Here is a 21,188-nt window from a genome sequence, read left to right as displayed (position 1 = left end):
AATCAGATCAGTACTTGCCTGTGGTTGAGGTAGGAATTGATTGAGAGGGGGCACAAGGAACTTTCTAGAGTGATGGAAATGTTCTATATCTTCATAAGGGTTTGGTATACACATTTGTGTGCACTTGTCAAAACTGAAAATCTATACTAGAGATTCGTGCATATGCTTTATGTAAATTTTACCTCAAAATAAAATCTGTAAGTAAATATTTAACCTAGTAAATGATAGGTATGCTGATGTATTTAGAGGAAAGCGTACTGATGTCTACAATCTACTTTGAAATGCATAAAAAAAGAAACTCAACATGGATGAATGGGTACACTGGGATTTGGGTAATTATATAAATATGTGATAAAGGAAGGATGGTAAAATGCTAATGATAGATTCTAAGTGATGAGTATACAGGTAAAAGTATACTACTTTTGTAAGAGCCTTTCAACTTTATGTTTGAAAATTTTTGTGATAATGAAGTACTGTACTTCAAGTCTTTTTTTTTAAATATTCAGTTAGCCACCATATAGCACATCATTAGTTTTTGATGTAGTGTTCAATGATTAATTAGTTGCATATAACACCCAGTGCTCATCACATGTGCCCTCCTTAATACCCATCACCTGCTTACCCCATCCCCTCACTCCCTCCCCTCTGAAGCCCTCAGGTTGTTTCCTGGAGTCACTACTAGGTATTTACCCCAAAGACACAGATGTAGTGAACAGAAGGGGCACCTGCACCTCAATATTCATAGCAGCAATGTCCACAATAGCCAAACTGTGGAAGGAGCCAAGATGCCCTTCAACAGATGAATGGATAAAGAAGATGTGGCGCATATACACAATGGAATATTACTCAGCCATCAGAAAGGATGAATCCCCACCATTCACATCAACATGGATGGAACTGGAGGGGATTGTGTACTTCAAGTCTTTGGAAATCCCACAAGGAGAAAAGTGCCATCCATGTCACAGCAGCCACACTAAGGATCGATCATGTTCATTAGAACACCACCTTTTCCCGAAGAATAGAGTGTTAAAAGACAGAGAGGGCCAGTAAAGTATCCTCCAGACTAAGAAGTCACTTTAAGGCTGAAAAATGAAGCAAGCCACTCCATATTATTTATACAGTTTTATTTAGGGTAACTTACTGCCAGGGGGTAGCCAGCAAGCAGACAATCTAAGCAGTATGAGGCCATTCTCTGTCTCCACTCTGCCTCATTTGGACCTCAAGCCACAGCTTGTATAAAGCAAGGGGCATGGCAATAAGGCCACAGGGGAGTTATCTGGAGCAGCGCCATCTGTGCACCAGAGGGGAGAACAAGATGGAGTCAGTTTTGTCAGCATGCCTACAGAAAGTGTCCGTGTTTTTATAATCTGATATTTTTAAAAAGATTTTATTTATTTATTTGACAGAGAGAGAGAGAGAGCACGAGCGCACACAAGCAGGTGGAGCAGCAGGCAGAGGGAGAGGGAAAAGCAGACTCTCCACTGAGTGGGGAGCCTGATGTGGGGCTCAATCCCAGGACCCTGGGATCATGACCCGAGCTGAAGGCAGATGCTTCACAAGCTGAGCCACCCAGGTGCCCCTATAATCATATTGATTAAGTCTTCACGGTGTACTATGCAAAACTCCTTGCATTCATTATCTCATTTAATAGTCAAAACTTACCTATGGTAGGGCGCCTGGGTAGCGCAGTCATTAAAGCATCTGCCTTCGGCTCAGGGAGTGATCCTGGCGATCCGGGATCAAGTCCCACATCGGGCTCCTCCGCTGGGAGCCTGCTTCTTCCTCTCCCACTCCCCCTGCTGTGTTCCCTCTCTCACTGGCTGTCTCTCTGTCACATAAAAAAAAAAAAATCTTAAAAAAAAAAACTTACCTATGGTAGATGTATAATTCATACCTGAATTTATTAGTAAGAAAATAGAGTATTCTTGAGCCTAAGTATCTACCCAAAGACCTCCAGCTAGTCGGTGGCAGAGCCTGGTGAGAACCTGAATCTTGATACCAAAGGCCGTGCACTGACACTGGCTTGCCTTCCTCCAAATCCATTATCTGAGTTAGAAATGCTGCAGAAATCATCCACCCCAATGTTATTATTTTGGAGATAATTAAGAGGCCCACAAAGGACTACGATTCTCCCACATGTGAATGCCCTTCTCATTGAAATCTGAATCATTTTCTTTGGGTGGTTTTAATCCCTTATTCTGTGATAAATCACAGCACAGGAAATAGTATCAATAATTTTTGATTTAGGATGAAAGTATTAAAAGACTGACAATAGTCAAGTGTTACTGAGGATGTGGAGCACTTGGGACTCTTGTACATTGCTGGTGGGAGTGTACAATGGGAAACATTTATCACTTTCTAACAATGCACACCCAATGCATGAGCCAGCAATCCCACTCCAGTACTCTTGGAATGAAAACATATATTCACCAAGAGGCTAACAATGTTTATAGCAGCTTTAGTCAGAAGCTGATAATAGCTAAAATGTCCATCAATCAAGAATGAGGAATCATAAAAACAATGACCTGTGTTTTATTTATGCAATGGAGTACTACTAGGCAATAGAAAGAGCAAATTCACACAGGCAACAATGTGGAAGAATCACAAAAACACCAAGTCAAGTGAAACAATCCGGACATAACAGAGTACGTATTTTATTCACATAAAGTTAAAAAAGGAAAAGGCAAGACTAATCTGTAGAGTGTCCCTCACCTCAGCGGGAGGGACAAGAGGGAATTTCCCGGTAATGGGAATGTTCTATATCCTGATTTGGGTTATTGTTACAGAGCTCTATAGATTCATCAAAATCCTTCAAGCTTAATATGTAAGATGTATACATTAAACCTAATATAGTAACATCATAATTAGAAAAAATCTTCTTAGAATGCAAAACAAAACACAATTAAACAAGGAATTTGGCCATAAGGGGAATACATTTTCACCTAGTCATCTTGAAGATGTGATATGGCAAGACCCAAGAGACGAGAAACAAGTGGATAGTACAGTGGAAATAAAATGACTTGAAGAAGAAGAAGGAAGGAAAGAAGGAAAGGACGGTGAGAAGAGGAAGTTTTGAAGCCACCAGAATTCCAAAACAAAATGAAAAGATAAATAAGAATGACCCCAAATCACATGCTATTGACCATCTGAAACAATGCAGAATTACATAAAAGGTGAAATCTCTTCCCTTTTCCTGTTCCCACCTCATTTTCCAGGGTAATCACAGAGAAATGCAGTTTGTATGCTTTTTCTAGGCACATAAATACATACACACATAAATATCTGGATAGCTTTGTTCTTTTACAAAAATGGGATTACAGTCTACATATAATACTGTAATTTTCCATTAATATTGTATGGTGAAATCCTAATAAAATAAAAGCAAACTAAAACCTTAGTCTGATAAGGTCTTTGTGAACATGACATAATTTATAAATCTCTTGGGAAATTGTAGAACAGTTTATATAGTAGTTTAAAAAATGGGTTTGATATTAGACAAACCTGTTTTTAAGTCTTTTGGGCATACAACAATGCCTCACTACCCCTCTCTCTCTCTTCTCTCGCCCTCCCCTCCCCTCTCTTTTTGCCCCTTGCTACCAAATTGCATGTTTATTGCTCAAAAGCAGAACTGTTTAGATATGTGTCTTATGCTTCCATCCTGCTAATCAATACTCTTAGGGTCATACTTTCCACTCCAATCAAGGGAATGTCTACGAAGACAACAGTTCCCAAATGAATTATAGGGCCTGGTATAACAATCTTTTCACACCTCCACATATGCATCTGTAAAATATGTATGTTTTCAGATAATAAGCCCAATCAAGTCAGTGGAAATCTTTAGAAGAAAGTATAGGAGATGGAAGATAACATACATTATATGTCTTCCTTGTGTCAAGCACTGTCCTGGGCATTCCGATGTATTGAGTTTGGTCCAGCAAACACATTTTGAGGACCACCTAAGCGCCAGATATGCAGATAGAAATGGAAAGCCATATCCCTGTGCTTGAGAAGTGGCACCCGGTTGAGAGCAACAGGCCCATAAACAAATAATTTCTATACAACAAGGGGAATGGTATTACAGAAGGGGCAGGTTTAGGGCAGGGTTCCTGGAGGAGACAAGCCTGGGTTGAAAGCACTGAAGGACGAAGAAGAGAGTTAGTCGCGTGTACAGTTTTCAATTTACATCTCTGTGCCATAACTACCATCGTGCCTCTTGAGCAAATCAGCTGATGCTTTCTAGCTGGTAGAGCTTTCCACAGATATAGATAGTAGATTTCCTAGGAAATGAGGAGATGGGGAGATTCCTCTATGCCACCAGTCCCCCACATCAGGGCCGAGTGAGTGGGCATAAACTCACCTATCCTCAAAGCAGGAGTTTCTCCAGACTAGCTATAAAAGTTAATGATCACCTCCTCAAGTGACTCATTTCCTCTCTCCTGTTGATACGACTGGTCCAGTATCATGGGATGTTGCAGGGCTTGTCTGTAGCAGTGTTCATGGTCAATATCTCTGTCAAATATAAAAGGATTAAGTCTGAGACTAAAACTTTGCACACTATGGGGGCGAAGAAGAACTCGTCCACAGTTGGGTTTTTTTTTTTTTTAATAATAAGTAATTTATGCTGTTATCTTAAGATTTAGAATTGGAAAAAATTTCAAGACTTGCCTTCTTGTTACAGAGTTACTTCATGTTTTTCCCAAAAACCTCTACCAGACTTCATTTCTCACATTCCCCTAAAGCATTTTTCTTTAATCTCCTTCTCACACTGACCATTCCATTAGGTGCTCCCCACCGCACTGCCCCTGCCTGGCTGAGGTTCTTTTCTCATGCTGATCTAAGAGTATTGAGATGCTTAGATGTCAAAAAATAATTGACCCTTTCAAAAAACTTCTAATAGGCATCAACAGTAAAGTAGAAATTGTTAAATCATTAGCTAAAATGGGTACAAAGTGAGTTGCTGCCATACCAAAGCTGGAAACGATTTATTCTTGACTTCAAATGAAGAAGCAGTGAGAAGCTCTACTCTTTGACTCAGAATGGCGTTAATCATTCATTTGAAGAGGAAGGCAGAGGGATCACAGCCATCTGAGCTTCAATCAGGGAAACTAGAGTCAGAAAACTGTGGATATGACAAAGATTATTTACTGAAGTATAACCTAGGTGTCAGCTTGGAGATCAAATTGAATTTGACTCAAATCTCGGCTGTAGTTTTCCCCACAAACTCCCCACAATTCCTTCAAGTTCTTGGTACTTATTTCTACAAAGTTTCTCTGTCTCTAAGCTTCTTCAAAAATAGGAACAATTTCTCTTTTGTTTCACATTGATCTGTTTTGATAAGAAATCCTCTCCCATTTTTCTTGATTTCACTTATCCAGTATGGTAGCCACTAACCACATGTAGGCATTTACATTAAAATGTAGTCGACAAAAATTAGGCTTGTGATTCAGGCATCAAAGAAAAAGAGAATCATTCAGGCCTTGTGTTTTTCCCCAAAGCATCATCAGAATGCAAGAGGTTCTCTAAAACACACTTTGTACACCATGGAAACATGACTTTTTCCTGTCCTGCCACAGATGTATACACAGGCTAGAAAAAGCTGGTGGCAAAGCCTGAGTAGCATTGTAAAAAGAACCTTGGGTTAAGAGGAAGAAAGCCCAGCCTTTGATACAAACTTTACTCCAAACTAGCCGTGTATTGAGTCAGTCCTGGTGTTTCTCTGGGCCTCGGGGTCCTTACCGGTAGAGCAAAAGCACAGGACTTGAGAAATATCATTATCCTTCCCAGCCTTAACATTCTAGACCATTGAGGTTGAATAATCTCTGACACCTTCAACATAGTTTAATTTTTCGTTACCTACACCAGAGAAAGAAATTGTGTTGCCTTTCCAAATAGGCTATTTTCTTGATTAGACTTTGTGATTCAGGAAACAGAGAAGGCCTGATGTCAACGTCCAGCTCCAACACTGACCAGCATTATGACCTGACTGAGCAGGCTCTCTACTATCTCTTAACATCAGATTTCTTCCGTGTGAAATGGGGGTACATGTCCTACATCACACCCAGGGATTCTGTTAGGAGCTCATGTAATGACTCAGGTGAGAACACTGCATGGTAAAATATTGTATCAGTGTAAGCTATTTTGACATAATTGCCCTGCATTAGCACAAGATTTCAGTGCCTTGTTCCTGAGGAACAAGGAGAAGGAGCTGAAACAGGTATTTGAGGAATGGAGTGCATGCTGAGGGGGATGGAGTTGGCGCCTTAAAGAGAAAAGTCTGTATGGATCCCTCAAGCATACCACAGGGGTGCCTAACTTCCCAGTCTTGGTAGCAAATACTTTCTGCAAAGATAGACATATCCTGATTCTCCAGAGTTGAAGTGGGGCATCCTTATAGAAAGGAAGGAGAAATAAAGGAAATTGACAGTAGAACGGGATAAAAAGATTGACAGAAGGGACGCCTGGGTGGCTCAGTAGGTTAAACGTCTGCCTACGGCTCAGGTCTTGACCCCAGGGTTCTGGGATCGAGCCCCACATTGGGCTCTCTACTCAGTGGGGAGTCTGGTTCTCCCTCTCCCTCTGCCTGCCTCTCCCCCTGCTTGTGCTGTCTCTCTCTCTCTCTCTGTCAAATAAATAAATAAATAAATAAATAAATAAATAAATAAAATCTTAAAAGAAGAAAAAAGATTGACAGAAGAAAAAGTAAATCCAGGGAGAGAAGATGAGCTTCTAACAAATTACAGGATGTTGTCAGTTTTGATAAGGTGGGGTGGGAAGGAAAGACTATTTACAAACAGGGAGGGATTCTCTCTGGCTATCTGATTCTTTCTCAAGCCTTGTCTCACACATTCACTTTGACTGCAGATAAGACTTTTATGGATGGATTATTACTTCAAGCAATACTGTTGTTCTATGATTTAAACAAAGGTCATATAATTCCAGAAGCAAGAAGATATAAGAACTCAAGAGACTGCCTGGGATCTCTCAGGACACCGAAGAAGGCTGGGGTCCTCAAAGCCTTGAGGGCCAACCAGGTAATCCTCCACCCGGTTGAGGGCAGAAGGCTTTCTTTGAACATCTGTTTTCCTTTACCAGCTTTTCACTGGGTCAGAAATGACAAGCTCTGGGTCTAATGATGTTAGTCATGCTTTTTGCTGCTGTGTTTTTTAACTTGACCTACGCATTTCTTTCTTGCCTTGTTATAAAGAGTGTTGCCTTTGGTGTCAGCGTTGGGTTAAATCATGGCCGTGAAATCTAGCAGCTGCGAAACTCTGGGGAAGTTCCTTAATCTCAATGAAGTTTGTGTCTTCATGTGTAAAATAATGGTATCTACAAGGCAGCCTAGTTTTGATTAGATTAGGTGACATATGAGCATCCAGTGAATGTCAGGTTGTTAAGATCCACCTACAGATTATTCCAAAAGATGTTGTACCTCCCTTTCCCCAGACAGTTTGTTGGACAGAGAAGTCCTTGCTGTTTGTATTTTAAGGGGGTTGCAGGACATTGAACATACCTCCATCACCTTTGGAAGGGAGGTTCATCAGAGAAGCGCAGGGTTAATGCAGTGATGTAAAAGGTTGTGGGAGGGGTCCATCACAATCTTCACCTTTTGGTTTCCTTCTTTATTCACACTGTGTCAGAGCACTCACATGGACCTGTGTATGGATCCAATCTTCAGATTGTCCAGGAAAGTTTGAATATTATGTTCCATCATTCCCTTTAAACAATCTATTATTTGATAGTTAGAATACATATTCCAATTTTGGGATCATAAAGTATGCTCAAGGGAAGATTCAATGAATTACTCATCCTAATAATTATTTGGGGAAAAAAATCTTAGACCCAATCTCATACTTACGCTAAAATAAATGCCAGATGGGTGAAAGTAAAAGAGAATGTGGGTAGATATTTTAATCTTATGTGGATGGTAATGGCCCATTTTTCTGATATAAATTCCAAATGTTATAAAGGAGAGGGTAAATACAATAATTTTTGAAATTTTCAGTGTGGCAAAAGATATAAACGAGGAGAAATACAAACTGGGAAATATTCTTAGTAATATATGAAAGACAATAAATGCACAAAGAAAGTCCTTACAAATCCCTGAGAAAAAAGATAATCAAACAGAAAAAATGTGCAAAGCTGTAAACCAAAAATTTACCAAAGAAATTTAAAAAGCGAATCAATCATTATATAAAAAGATGTTCAACTTCTTTTTAAATATTTTGACGAATTTTAAAAATTACTAATTTAAGTAATTTAATTATGAATATTTAAAAATACTAACCAATGAGATTTTTCTTTATTATGCCAAAATTAGCAAGAAAAAAATGAACAGCTTGGGTGTTCCTTGAAGTTTGGGGGAACCAGCATTGCTGTCTATGAGCTATTATTGGAATGTACTGAACAGCCCATTCAGAGAGATTTTAGCCAAGGGTATCAGTCTGACAGCAGGCATGTTTCGTCAAGTCACAGCCCTTTGTATGTGCATTTACACAAGGGGAAGAAGGTTCATTACAATCAATCAGTTTCTGAGAAACAAAACCAGGTAACAGAGTTCTATGACTCGATTTATATAAAATAATACACAAACCGAAAGATAGATGTATGTAGAAAGATGTCTATAAGCTATTCACTAAATTGTTTACCTCTGTGAGATAGAATTTACTTCCTAGTTTCTAGTTTTTCACGGATCCTTTAATAATTCATGTGCTGTCTGGTGATGGGGAGAGATAACAAAGTTATTTTCTTTAAAAAAAAAAAAACCAAAAACACAGTTATCACTGAAGCGTGAAGGAAAGAGGTTTGCCCTAAAGTCAGTTGTAGCTGTGTGACAAGGAGCACACCACTGCATACCCATAGACCTCAGGTCCTCTCATCTGTAAAATGTGGGTATTGGACCATATATGCACTTTTAATTCTAACATAGACAAATTCACCCTTGTGACTGACTTGATTTGATTGAGGTGACGGCATAGAAAGTCCATTACCATCCCATCTGTGAGAAAGCTTGCCTTAGGCTCCCTCTGCTGGTCCACCTGAGAATAGCCGGAGCAGGCTCTTCCAATAATACCAAATGCCCCGTCCAGACTTTTTTGTTTTGTTTTGTTTTTTTATTATATTATGTTAGTCACTATACAGTACATCCCTGCTTTCTGATGTAAAGTTCGATGATTCATTAGTTGCGTATAACACCCAGTGCACCATGCAATACGTGCCCTCCTTACTACCCATCACCAGCCTATCCCATTCCCCCACCCCCCTCCCCTTTGAAGGGATAAAGAAAGGGGGGTAATCAGAAGGGGGAATGAAGCATGAGAGGCTATGAGCCCGTCCAGACTTTTAAACTCTTCAGCTCAGTACAGTTACTGGACCAGAGGCCTTGCAGGTGAATTAAATTTTCCTGATCGCTACATTTAGCTTGATATTCCCTTTATGGTATAATCTGGGTTTAGCTAGAAAAATATGTTTTCCTCTGTATGTGATTTGGCATCTAAATTCCTAGGTCTGTCTCACCCACTGTGTTCAGATTGCAGATCCAGGCAAATCCAGGAACTTCGAGGGAAAATTCAGAAGATCTCTGAGACCCTTATAGGAGAGGTTTCCGAAGCATTTCTGCTGCCTGGGGAAGAGGAAGATGGCTCCCCAAAGCATGTGGCTGCTCCTACTGCTGAGCTGTGTAGCCAGCACTGAAGTCCTAGCTGGTGAGTATCAGTGTTCGCGCAGCACACTGACACAGCCATCAACTCGCCCCACAAAATGTTAGGTGCTGCAGGCAATAGATGTCAAAGACAGGAACGAAAGACAGGGTCACATGGTAAAAAGTGCAAGGACTGTAGAGTCAAACAAATTCTAACTTGTGTGGTTGTGAGCCAAAGTTAAATTATCAAATGTATGTCGGTTATGAAGGGTGGACTTTTTGGTGAAGGGTGGAGATGATGTATTGAAAGCACCTGACACCCAGTAGTCAAGTGAGAGCCATAATTAGAGCTACCCAACGTTCATGCATCGTTTTCCCATTTGAACATACCAGGAGTTCTGGTTTGCCAGGGACTTCAGCCTCATTGGAGAGATGGCTCCTACACCCATGTAGACCCAGCATCAAGTACAAAGTAACATGTCAACAACGTGAGAATCAATACTGATCTTCCAGTGGAGAAAGCCGGGAAGAAAACTGTACACATGAGCTAAGAATAAGTATCGTAGAATATCTGAAATGGAAAGAAATGAAACGAGGGCACATCTGGCATAATACTTCTGTTCTGTTTATGAGGAAGATGAGGCCCGAAGGAAGTGGAGACTCGCCCAAGATCACATAGCGAGATTACGTGATGTTCTGGCTCCTGGTCCGGGGTGGCTCTCCTAGTCCCATGTGGCCCCATGAGGAAAACCATGGCTGAGCATGTATATAACCTGGCACTCCTCCCACCAGGGAATACTTTGGCCAAGGGGGGATGCACTGGCAGGACAAAGAGAAGCAGGGTTCTTTGGGCACCATGTTGGTGTCCGTGGTGCATGTCTGTGGTCCTTGCCTTAGCCTACCTTTGATATGTCCTAGGGCTCAAAGGCTCTCCACCCTCCACCCCATGCCAACTGCCAGCCACCAGCTCTCTCAATCCTTATGGCTGCTTGGGACCTGGCGGATTCAGCCACTTTCTCCGACCCATGCTAGAGTGTGAAAGACTATGGGAGGCAGTCCCCAAGCCTTCCTGTGGAGCCAACTAACCAGAGAGTTAGCTCCCTGCTGTTCTGGTTCTTGCTTCCCTGCAGAGACTTGAAATTCACCCAAGCTAAAGCCAGGGAGTGAGAAACCAGTCACCCTACTCTGGGTCTTCACCAAAGCTCTCTGGTTCCTGTCCCCCAGAGGAGGTAGAGCCAGGACACTCCCACAGGTCATTCCATTGCTCTTCCATAGATCCTCTTCACAGCTGTAGAGACTTTCTGGGGTTGCTGCACAGGAAGATCCAGCTGGATAGGGCTGCGGGGCCGAGTCACGACAGCCCTTCTGTGCTAGTCTGCTAGCCAGAGTGGGGAGCTTATCTAAAAGCATAGGAGGCCCCTGGGGGATGAAAGAGAACAGGAGAATGGGGCGAACAAGGGACAGTGGTGTCATCTGAGTGGGGAGAGAGGAAGTGCTTGCTATGTGACAACAGTAGTCTGTGGACATCCTCTAGGAGCAGGAGGAGCCCCGCACTGGTGTCCAGCCCTGGAGCGCAGCCACAGGGTCACAAAGCCCAAATGTACCAGCCCTGCATTCCCTTCATCAGGCCCCCTGCATTTCCAGCCATCTTCTGGCTTCTTGAACCTTTAGATCTGGTGACGGGGCCCCCTCACTAATCAACTAGCAGGAAGAGCTTGTGCCTCTCTCCATCATGGTTTCCTTGGCTTCCAGGCCTTGGTTCTCCTTCTCCTTTCCACCGTGCTTGCCTGAAAGATGCCCTCAACTTAAGGCAAACCTCAGTGCTCACTCTTCGCTGTGCACAGCTTGTGAGCTTCTGCCCCCATGCCTCTGCTCACACACTCTCTTGGCCTAACATGTCCCCTTGCTACTGACTTACAGCCCAGCTCGCCCATCTTTGATTCTGTCCAAGTTGTCATCTAACATGTCCTGTGTCCCCCTGACCAAAAACACCACTCCTTCCTTGTGATGCTGAAAACTGCCGATTTATGCCCTTTGTCTACTGTGGTGCTGCCTTGAATTACGGCTGTTTGACCTTATGACCAAAGTGGGGATTCTGCCGGTTGCTGAGTATGTCTGCTCCAATTGTGCATTCCGTAACTGGGGAGTTAATTGCAGGGTGGTCTGGGGGTCCAACCAGGTCCGCTGTGAAACTCCTAGCTAAAATTCCTTGGCCACCTGGCCTCCATAAGCCCCTACTCTTACAGACCACAGTGATGTTTTGAGTCTCCTGGAGTTAGTGTCAGTTCAGAACCAGTATCCAATAATCCTCAAAAGATCTGATTGTATCCTTTTCTCCAATGCACAGTTACCCTTATAAAGGCCATAGTTCCCTTTGGAGAAGGCTGGGAGAAAGATTAACAGTATAAAGTTTTGGCAACATAGCAGGATCCTTCCTCAGGGCACCCAGCCTCCCCATCATTCTGGAAACTGACCAGTGTGGGAAGTGATTGTATTTGCCATCCTGACTTCTGATTGATTCCGATGTCTGTGCAGACATCCTCATGAGACCCAGCTGCGCTCCTGGATGGTTTTACTACATGTCCAATTGCTACGGATACTTCCGGAAGCTGAGGAGCTGGTCTGAGGCCGAGGTAAGAAATCTGGCCCCGTGCTTGGATGGGTATCTCTAAAGGAGGGGGCCACCCAGAGCTGCAGGTCTTGTGTGACTCAGAATTAAGGGTCCTTCCTGGGCATTCTGAGGAGTCACCTGGCTGCTGAAATGGGAAGAAGACGGTTGTGTGTTCCACTCATTCAGTTCTCAAAGCATTGATGGAGCATGTGACGGACCCTAGATGGGCCGTGAAGATGTAAGAACAAGCAAGAAACAGCCATTACCGTCAAGGAGGTCACTGTCAGTAAGAAGGACAGAAATCCACAAATAGGGGAATAAGAAGATAAAGACCTTATAGAATCACTGAATGGCTGTACCCGATTTACCAGAAAGAGCAGTGTGCAGACAGGCATGGGGCATGGTCTTCAGAACCTCCTGACAGAAAGCGAAGCAGTCTAAACAAGTGAAAGCCTTCACCGTCTACACCACCCAACAAATGTACTGGTTTTGTTTCACTGAGGTTTTGTTTAGAAGATACTCCAGTGGCCACTCCACCTCAGAGGAGTGTGGGGAGCCCATGCTGCTGTTTCTCTGGGTTGTGGTTGTTTCATTGATGTGACTGGTTGGGGGCGCCTTACGGGGAAATGTGTGTGATCTGGGCCCAGAATAGCCTCAGAACTCTGTATATAAATACTTCAGCAATGATGGAGCACTTACCAAGTGATAGCTCTTGTGCATACAAAGTCTTCTCTGGCCTTAAAAAGTGCAGGAATTGTGCAAGATTGTGACATTTAAACAGAACGTTTCAATGCAGCGTGAACATGAGTGACTCTCCCAAGATTATACCCAGAGTAACTAGTGGAACAAACCCAGGGAAATCAGCCCTAATGCAATGCTTTCTGGGCTGATGTGGGTGATAGTTACAGAGAGAGAGAGGAAGAAAGAGAGAGAGAGAGAGAGAGAGAGAGAGAGAGAGAACACTAAATGAAGAAGGTGTTTCCCAGACACTGTTCTCTGAAAGAAAGCAAGCTGATGGAGAGCAATGAAGGTTTCCTCAATTCTTGAGAAGCAACTGGAAGAAATCTTGCAAAGCCACCTGTACTGCTTGTCTCCAGAGATTCCAACACGAATTCTGCCAACACAAAGAGGAAGATACCTGGGAGACTTTGGAGTAATAGAGACCTGAGTTTTAATAATGACCCTGCCTTACAGAGTTAAGCTGTACCTCACTTGCCTGGTTTCTTGCTTTAAAATGGGGATGACACTTTGTCCCACGGACTTCTCAGAAGAATTCATTAAAATAACTTGCAAAGAGCCTATGGCACATGCTGGGTGCTCAGTTGAGGTTCTCAAGGCAAAAACAGTCCACAGAATTGATTCGGAGCCTTAGCAGAATTAACCGGTTACTCCTGAACAGAATGCAGAGAAGGCGCTGGGAAAGGATCCAACAAAAGTTTACCATGGCCACTGCTGCTGCTTGACTAGTGGCCAGTATTGAGGGTCCGTCTTAGTTCTCGAGAGCCCTGGTATGGAGGGCTCGTGAAGATGACGGGTAGATCTGATCTCGGACATGAGAGGCAGAGAGGTCTGAGTTCCAGGCCAGTTTCCTCACTACCAGGAGTGGGAACCTGGAGGAAAAGCTCACTGAACCACTTGGAGCCCGTTTCCTCTTCTGTTCCAGGAATCCCTTGTGAATGGTACTCTCACTAAATGTTGACTGGCGATCTGGCTTCCATGCCTCACAAGTTTGAAAGTCAGATGAAATTAGGGGTCTGGAAGCATTCTGGTGTTGTGAAGTGGTGGGTAAATGGGAAGCCTGCATGAACATTCAACTCTATCCACATCTCGTCATGAACCCGATACTAGAGGGAAGCATTGGAAGAGCAACCACAGCCAAAGCCATGTTTTTATTCAATTAAATTGTATTGCTTTACCATGTAGGCAGATCCTGTAACACAACCCCCAAAGAGCATAAAATAAGTATATATCTATACGTAGCTATAAGATGTGTATACATAAAAGTTTGTCTTGTTTAATTGGACAGTAAGCTTCCAGTTAGGGAATGGTTATGCCGCATCTTCCATCCGATACCTGAAACAAAAGATGATTATCACTGTAACCGATAAGAAAAATCCAGATCACATTCTCTTGCATAGGAATGAAGGTAGCATCTTTGAAGAACAAGAATTTGGGATAAAAAAACACATATAGCAGTAAAACAAATTTGGGTCTGGAGCTGAGAGTTTTAAAAGTTGCAAGAGCCGATAGTCATGCTCACATACCAGCCCCTAGCCTAGTTTAACTCGGATGAAGACACTCAAAAATCCAACTAGATTAAATCCTGTGGCTACCGCTGAGGAAAAGCAGACAGGCACATTCATCTAGAATCAGAAAGTCCCGAACACGGGATCTTCACTTCTAAACCAACATCCGAGGAGTCTCCCCTCTCCTGGAGGAAGCATCACCGAATTTTAGACAATCCACACTATTCCTATTTGGTACCAAATAAAGATAAGGTACAGAGCGCTGTTTATAATTTATAGTGTACTGTTCTTGTGCCATATAGGGCCAGCCAGAAAAATTTAAAGTAAAACGGACATCGAACTTGGGAGTTACGCAGACCTGGGCTCTATTCTTGGGCAACTAAGTCTAACACCCTTTTCTGATCCTGCATTTCTCCACCATCAACTAAAGATGGGTCCTACTTCCTGAGACTGGCGTGAGGATTCAGTGGGCTAGCATGTGTGAGGCGCTCATGATTTTGGAGGTGCTCCGTGACGAACACCACCGTGCTGTACCTGTTCTGAGACGTATCCTGTTCATGTCTGAACGCCTCCAAAATCAGGTGTTCCCTTAGATAAAATAGCAGTGATCTTTTTCTCTCTTTCTTTTTGACATGAAACAAAGGGCACATTTTATAACCAGTGATTTCTTAGACTTGTTGAAATGCAGAATTAGAATATTATAATTATAGCCATTATTGCCTCACACAACTCCCTTGTGTAGCAGAATAATTATTTCTTCGACTTTACCGAGAAGGAGTGTGAGCCTCAGAGAGGCCACGTGACTTGTCAAGGTCACATACAGTAATGGGATGCAAGACCAGGAGGACCCCAGGCACGTCCACGGACCCTAAAGCTCACAACTTTGCCTCGAGCAGCCTCTTCTTCTGAGACCCCACCTCTGGGGATGGGCGGTGTCATGGGGTGTAGACCTCCATTCTGGAGGAGGTGGGGCTGTGCACTCCATGTTGCTTCGTGCACTAGGGTTCTGGGGGGAGGACTATGCTTTTAAAACTTCAGAGATGTCTTGCCCACAGTTTGAGTGTCAGTCCTACGGAAACGGAGCCCACCTGGCATCTCTCCAGAGCACAGATGAAGCCACCATGGTAGCAAAGTATATAACTGGCTACCAAAGAAACCAGCCTGTGTGGATCGGCCTGCACGACCCGGAAAAGGTAACCTCAGACTTGGCCCATAGATGCCCCCTGGGGAGAGCCGGATAGATAGCCCTTAGTCTGGGAAACGGCCTCCAGCCCTACTGACAGGGGCACAGGTCCTGAACCTCCTTCAGTCACTGCCTCCAATCCATAGAGGCCAAAGCCTCAAGCTCTGGGTCTCACTTCTGGCTCTCAGTGGAGGAAATTATTTCAATGGCATCATTCTGTAGAACTTCTATCTAAGTAAAGTCCTCCCAAATCTTAGAACACCAAATTACTGGCTTTTCAGAGCCTTAAAAAAAGTTGTGTAAGTATATATACGTATATACATACGTATATACATTTGTATATACATACATATATACGTGTATATATACACATATACATAAATATAATCACACACACACCTGCTAGGGACCAGCTTAATTAAATTCCATTAGATCTTGAGTTAAAGTTGGGAACTTTCAGCCAAGGTTTTTCCTAGATGGTATTGCGTTTTTTATGTCATCCATGATTTTTTTCACTAGGCCTTCGTTTCACTCTCCATCAATACCTCATTGTAAAGAATGGCATGTGTGTGGGCTGGTTGCAGAGGTCTCTATGTGGGACCTGCAGTTTACAGATTCTTTGTGGGGCTTCTATCATTAACCCAAACAAACATAAGAAACACAAGAAGAGAACCCCCAGGCTTTCTGTTTCTTGACAAAACTTTGCCATAGATGTTGCCAATATTTTATAAAATTATACATTTTTATGTATTCACATGCTATCAATCAGAACTCTCTTTCAGAGTCCAGACAAATATTTACAACTGTTTATACCAGATTTGTTTTGGTAATTTAATTTTCTACATTCATAACTGAAGAAAGTAAATAGCTCATAAAATCCTTTAAAAAATTGTGCAATGTCTCTAGTTATCAAAGAAATGCAAATTAAAATAGCAATATAATTTGATTTATCAGATTATCATACTTTTGCTTTCTCTTAATGCATAATATTTTTAGGGATATAAAGAAATATAAAGAAAGTCCCCAGTAGATGGGGACTTAAATTCCTACAGTTGAAAAATGTTTGGAAAGTAGTTTGGTCATGCATATCAGTACCCTCAACATATTGACGCCCTTTGACCCCTTCATTCTACTTCCGGGTTTCCATCCTAAGAAAATAAGTTTAAGCACAGAAACAGCTCTAGGAACAAAGTTGTTCATGTCAGTATTCTTTCTAATGAGAGTACGTTGGAAACAATGTAAACATCATCAACAGAATTAAGGCAAATTTTAGTATATTATTACCATTTAAAGATGTTTAGAAGCAAGAGGCACAGCTGAAGAGGTATTTTAAAGGTCACCACATATGTTAGCACATAAAAATACTGTGATAGAGAAAAACGTTTACACCAGAAGGAAGTACGCCAAATTGTTAGTGTTTTCCTCTCGGTGATTAAATGGGGTGAGTTTTCTATTTTTCATTCCGTGCACATTTCTGTGCCTCCCCAGTTTTTGCAACGACACATTTTTATAAGTTTCCAAGGTGCTGGAGGGGAGCGCCCGGCCGTGAGGCCTGCAGGTGACTGTCCTCCTTCTCTGGTCACTTGCAGAGGCAGCAGTGGCAATGGATCGATGGAGCCTTCTATGTATACAGAAGCTGGGCTGGCGGGTCCGAGCATGGGAACAAGTACTGTGCGGAGATGAGCTCCGAGAACGGTAAGTTCTCATGCACCTCACCTTGCCTCTTCCCAAATCGCAGCTCCTGCCCTTTACCTGTAAGAGCAAAAAATGGAACATCTGCTCCCCATCGCCCCATCCGCACCAGCAACTCTGTTTTCTATGGGACAGTGGCCTTGCCACAGACATGGTGTACCAACCTTCAGTCGGCTGTGACCATTTTACAGTCTTGGCCATACCCATGACTGTTCAGTTATTTACTTAACATGTTCTTGAAATCCACTCACTTTCTCACTTAAATACACTTATTTTTAAATCCTATTATATTCACACCGTGAGGGAGAAAGATGCCACATTTTGGGAAACCCAGACTACCAGGTGCAAATATGTGAGACCCCTGCTGGCTTCTTGAGAGTCAGGGTTCCCCGGGAGCCCTGCGGACCTCCTCTTGGCCTGCATTCTTCCCTCTTGTTTGTTTCCCGGAGTTTTGTCCCGGAAGTGCAGGGCCCAGAACCTCAGGGGCAGGCTGCATACAGTCACGTGAGTCTCCTTGTTTCTCTTGTCTGCTTTCATTCCTTGCTTTTTGAGCCAATGAGGTAGAGTTTTCGACCTTTGTACCGATGACATTTGGGCTGGATAATTCTTCGTTGTGGGGGCTGCCCTGTTCATGGTAGTTTTAGGATGCCCTGGTCTCTAATCATCAGATGTCAGTAGAACCACCCCTCCCCCACCACAAGTTGTTTCCACCAAAAATATCTCTAGACATCGCCAAATATCCCTTTAGGGGCAAAACTGCTTGCATTTGAGAACCACAGCAGATAAGTGATGTGGAAGATCTCCGCTCTGAAGCAAGAAAACAGAATATTAAAGGTAAAGAGGCTACTCAATGCCAAAGACAACATCCCAGTGGGTTTAAAAGGCCCCAAGTTGTCACCAGGACACCCCTCTGAGGCAGGAAGTGAGTCTGGGAAAGGCCTGGACTGAGGACTCAGGGACATGAGGCAGGGTGACTGTCATCTGAGGAATAAAGCTTATAAGCACAAAAAAGAGCAGGAAAACTTTCCAACAGCAAAGGATGAATGGTAGACGGAAGGCACCAACTCTGAGGCCAGGTCTAGACCCTTCACGCTACGAGGGTTTCCTCACAGACAAAGGAGGGACTTCTCACAGACTTGCAGAGACTGCAACCACTGCTGTGAACAGCTCAAGACAGCCAGATGGAAGGAACACAACTGAATCCATAGGTAGAAGCTAACAAAATGTGGATTTTTGTCTAAATTAAGGAAAAAATTTTAAACAATTAGCACTACCCAAAAATCGAATGGGCCACCCCTAGGAAGTAGTAAGAACCCCATCACTAGAGTTAACCAAGCAAAAGTGGACATTGTAGCTGCTACAGGTGTTAGAAGAGAAGCTCCAAGGCACATGGAGAATCGATTGAGGAACACTGTAAAAATACAAATTCTAGGCAACACTTTGGACCTATAACATCCGAAGCTCTAGGGCTGGAGGCCAGAGCAGCTTTGGGGAAGCCATGGACCGGATGCCCTCCAGAGTCCTTCCCCTGATCCTGAGATTTCAACAGGACCAAGTTCTCAAACACAAGTCTTTCCCGTCGGTCCACGTTCACAAGGGCACGTTCCCAGGAATGGAGCCACTTGTGTGGAAGCCGGAAACCTGACGTCCCCCTGAACACACCAGGTCTTTCAGAATCTCTTCCTTTCCTGGGGTCACTCAGCCCAGCTCTGAGCCACCAGAACACAGGTGCTCAAGCCAGAAAAGCACAAGGAACACAACAAGGATTAGTGAGAAACTGGTAGAAGATAGAATTTTAGAGAACCTTCCCTTGGCCCCATCAGTGTCATTTTATATTTGTGTAACAGATTTAGCCCCACCAACTCGGGGGCTGAACTGCTTCTTTAAGACACCAAAGGTATAGTACTAATGGACCAAAACACAGCCACACGCACACATACTGTGTGTGACTGGACTCGTTCCTCTGTTCCATCTTTTTAGAAGGACCCTCCCAGGGCATTTTGTCTGGTTGGTTCTTCTCTTGCACTCTCTGACTCCGTTTCTGCACCACAGCGGCTCTCTTGTGACTCTCTGGCAAACCGCACTTCCCGCGCTTTCTGACATTTCTCTTGGTCCACTCTGACACATTTAATAGTGATAACGAGGGTGCTATAATTTAAAGAGAAATTTCATATTCAGTGGAGTTGGGGTCAAGACCATGGGCTCTGCATTCTGAATGCCTGGGGTAGGATTCCATTCCTCCATGTAGCTGTGTGACCTTGCACAGTTTTCCTCCTTCTCTGGGCCTCAGTTGCCCCTCCGTAAAGACGGCAAACCAAGAGGACGAATCACGTGAATACGTAGCGGTGAGGTGCTTATCCCAGTGCGGGTTAGGCTCACGGTTCTCGCCACCTGGAGGGAAGGGCTGTGGTCCCTACACACATCTCGCTGGTGTTGAGGAAGGGAGGAGGCACCAGGGCGGGACCCGCAGGTCAGAGCCAGGCAGACATCCAGACGCGGCACTGTTGCTCACACCGCACGGTGACAAGTGACTCCATGCACGGCAATAGTTGGACCTCTCCTCAAAACCATTTCAGTTTCAAGAGACCACCTCCTGGGGCACCTGGGTGGCTCAGTCGTTAAGCGTCTGCCTTCGGCTCAGGGTGTGATCCCAGGGTCCCGGGATCAAGCCCCGCATCGGGCTCCCTGCTCCACTGGGAGCCTGCTTCTTCCTCTCCCACACCCCCCTGCTTCTTTTCCCTCTCTCACTGGCTGTGTCTCTCTCTGTCAAATAAATAAATCTTAAAAAAAAAAAAAAAGATCACTTCTTCCTTGCTCTAGATCCTTCTTTGTAAAGGGATGGCCTGCGGGCCATGACTGGCTCGGCAGCTTCCAATTCTTTGACCTTCCAACAGGTGCTGCTTAGTGCCTCAGCTGTGAACTCTGGAGAAATCACCCTCACAGCCTCACAGCACCCTGTTTCAAGCACAAAGGACCCCACTTTCTGTGGGTTCATGTCAAGCTCTGCCTTCCCTCCAAAGGAATGCTGGCATGGGGCTACAGCAATTGTGTGTGATGTTTAAATTATTTTTCTTTCTGGTAACAACGTTAGTTCCGGTATTAGTGTCTGGTTTTTCAGAGGGACAGAAGTTACAGTTTGAATTTGCAGAGAGACAGATTTCTTTTAAAGAACTGGCTCATGCGATTTTCGGGCTGGCAAAGCTGACGTGTGCAGGGCGGTCCAGCGACCAGAGACCCCACAATAGCTGATGTCACAGTCCTGGGCCGGGGGCACTTTGGACGCAGAATTCCGTGCTCCTTGGGGAAACTCCAGCTTTTCACTGATGGGATGATTACCCATATTATGGAGGGTAATCTGCTTTACTCAGAGTCGACTAATTTAAATACTAACCACAGCTAAAAAACAAAAAAGCCCTTATGGCAGCATGTAGGGTGGCATTTGACCCAACACCTGGGCACACGTCCCAGCCTAGAGGACACATGAAATGAACCATGGCAGTACCTTCCCGGCGGTTCCAAGCAAAACACCCAGGTAGCGCGGGTCAGTGCAGGACAGAACTGGATAGATGTGAACGTCTGCTTCTTTTCTTCCAGATTTTTTAACCTGGAAGAGCAACCACTGCAGCAAGCGCCAGCACTTCTTGTGCAAGTACCGACCGTAGAGCGAGCCTGGAGGCGGTGCCCACGCCGTGCGCAAGCCCCTGTCCTCTCCCTCTGGGCGTGCCGCCTGCGTCTGCTCATCATCTCGGAGTCGCAGCCACTGACGCTCATGAGGCCCTTACTGCACTCACTTCTTTAGGTTTATGAGCGCCAGGTCCT

At 43.9% G+C, this 21,188-nt stretch overlaps 1 protein-coding gene across 1 annotated transcript; it reads left to right on the top strand.

Moving 5' to 3' along the window:
* Positions 1–9,634: 9,634 nt before the first annotated feature.
* Positions 9,635–21,031, top strand: REG4 (regenerating family member 4). The gene is made up of 5 exons (XM_045801330.1): positions 9,635–9,701; positions 12,173–12,270; positions 15,550–15,687; positions 17,267–17,372; positions 20,964–21,031. Exons 1-5 carry the CDS (start codon positions 9,635–9,637, stop codon positions 21,029–21,031), a joined length of 477 nt encoding a protein of 158 aa, XP_045657286.1.
* Positions 21,032–21,188: the final 157 nt, after the last annotated feature.

Source organism: Ursus americanus, chromosome 12, assembly GCF_024610735.1.
Source record: "Ursus americanus isolate L20-20 chromosome 12, mUrsAme1.1.p, whole genome shotgun sequence".
NCBI classification, from domain to species: Eukaryota; Metazoa; Chordata; class Mammalia; order Carnivora; family Ursidae; genus Ursus; species Ursus americanus.
The sequence above is the reverse complement of the archived record's forward strand: the minus strand, read 5'-3'. Positions and strand labels throughout refer to the sequence as shown.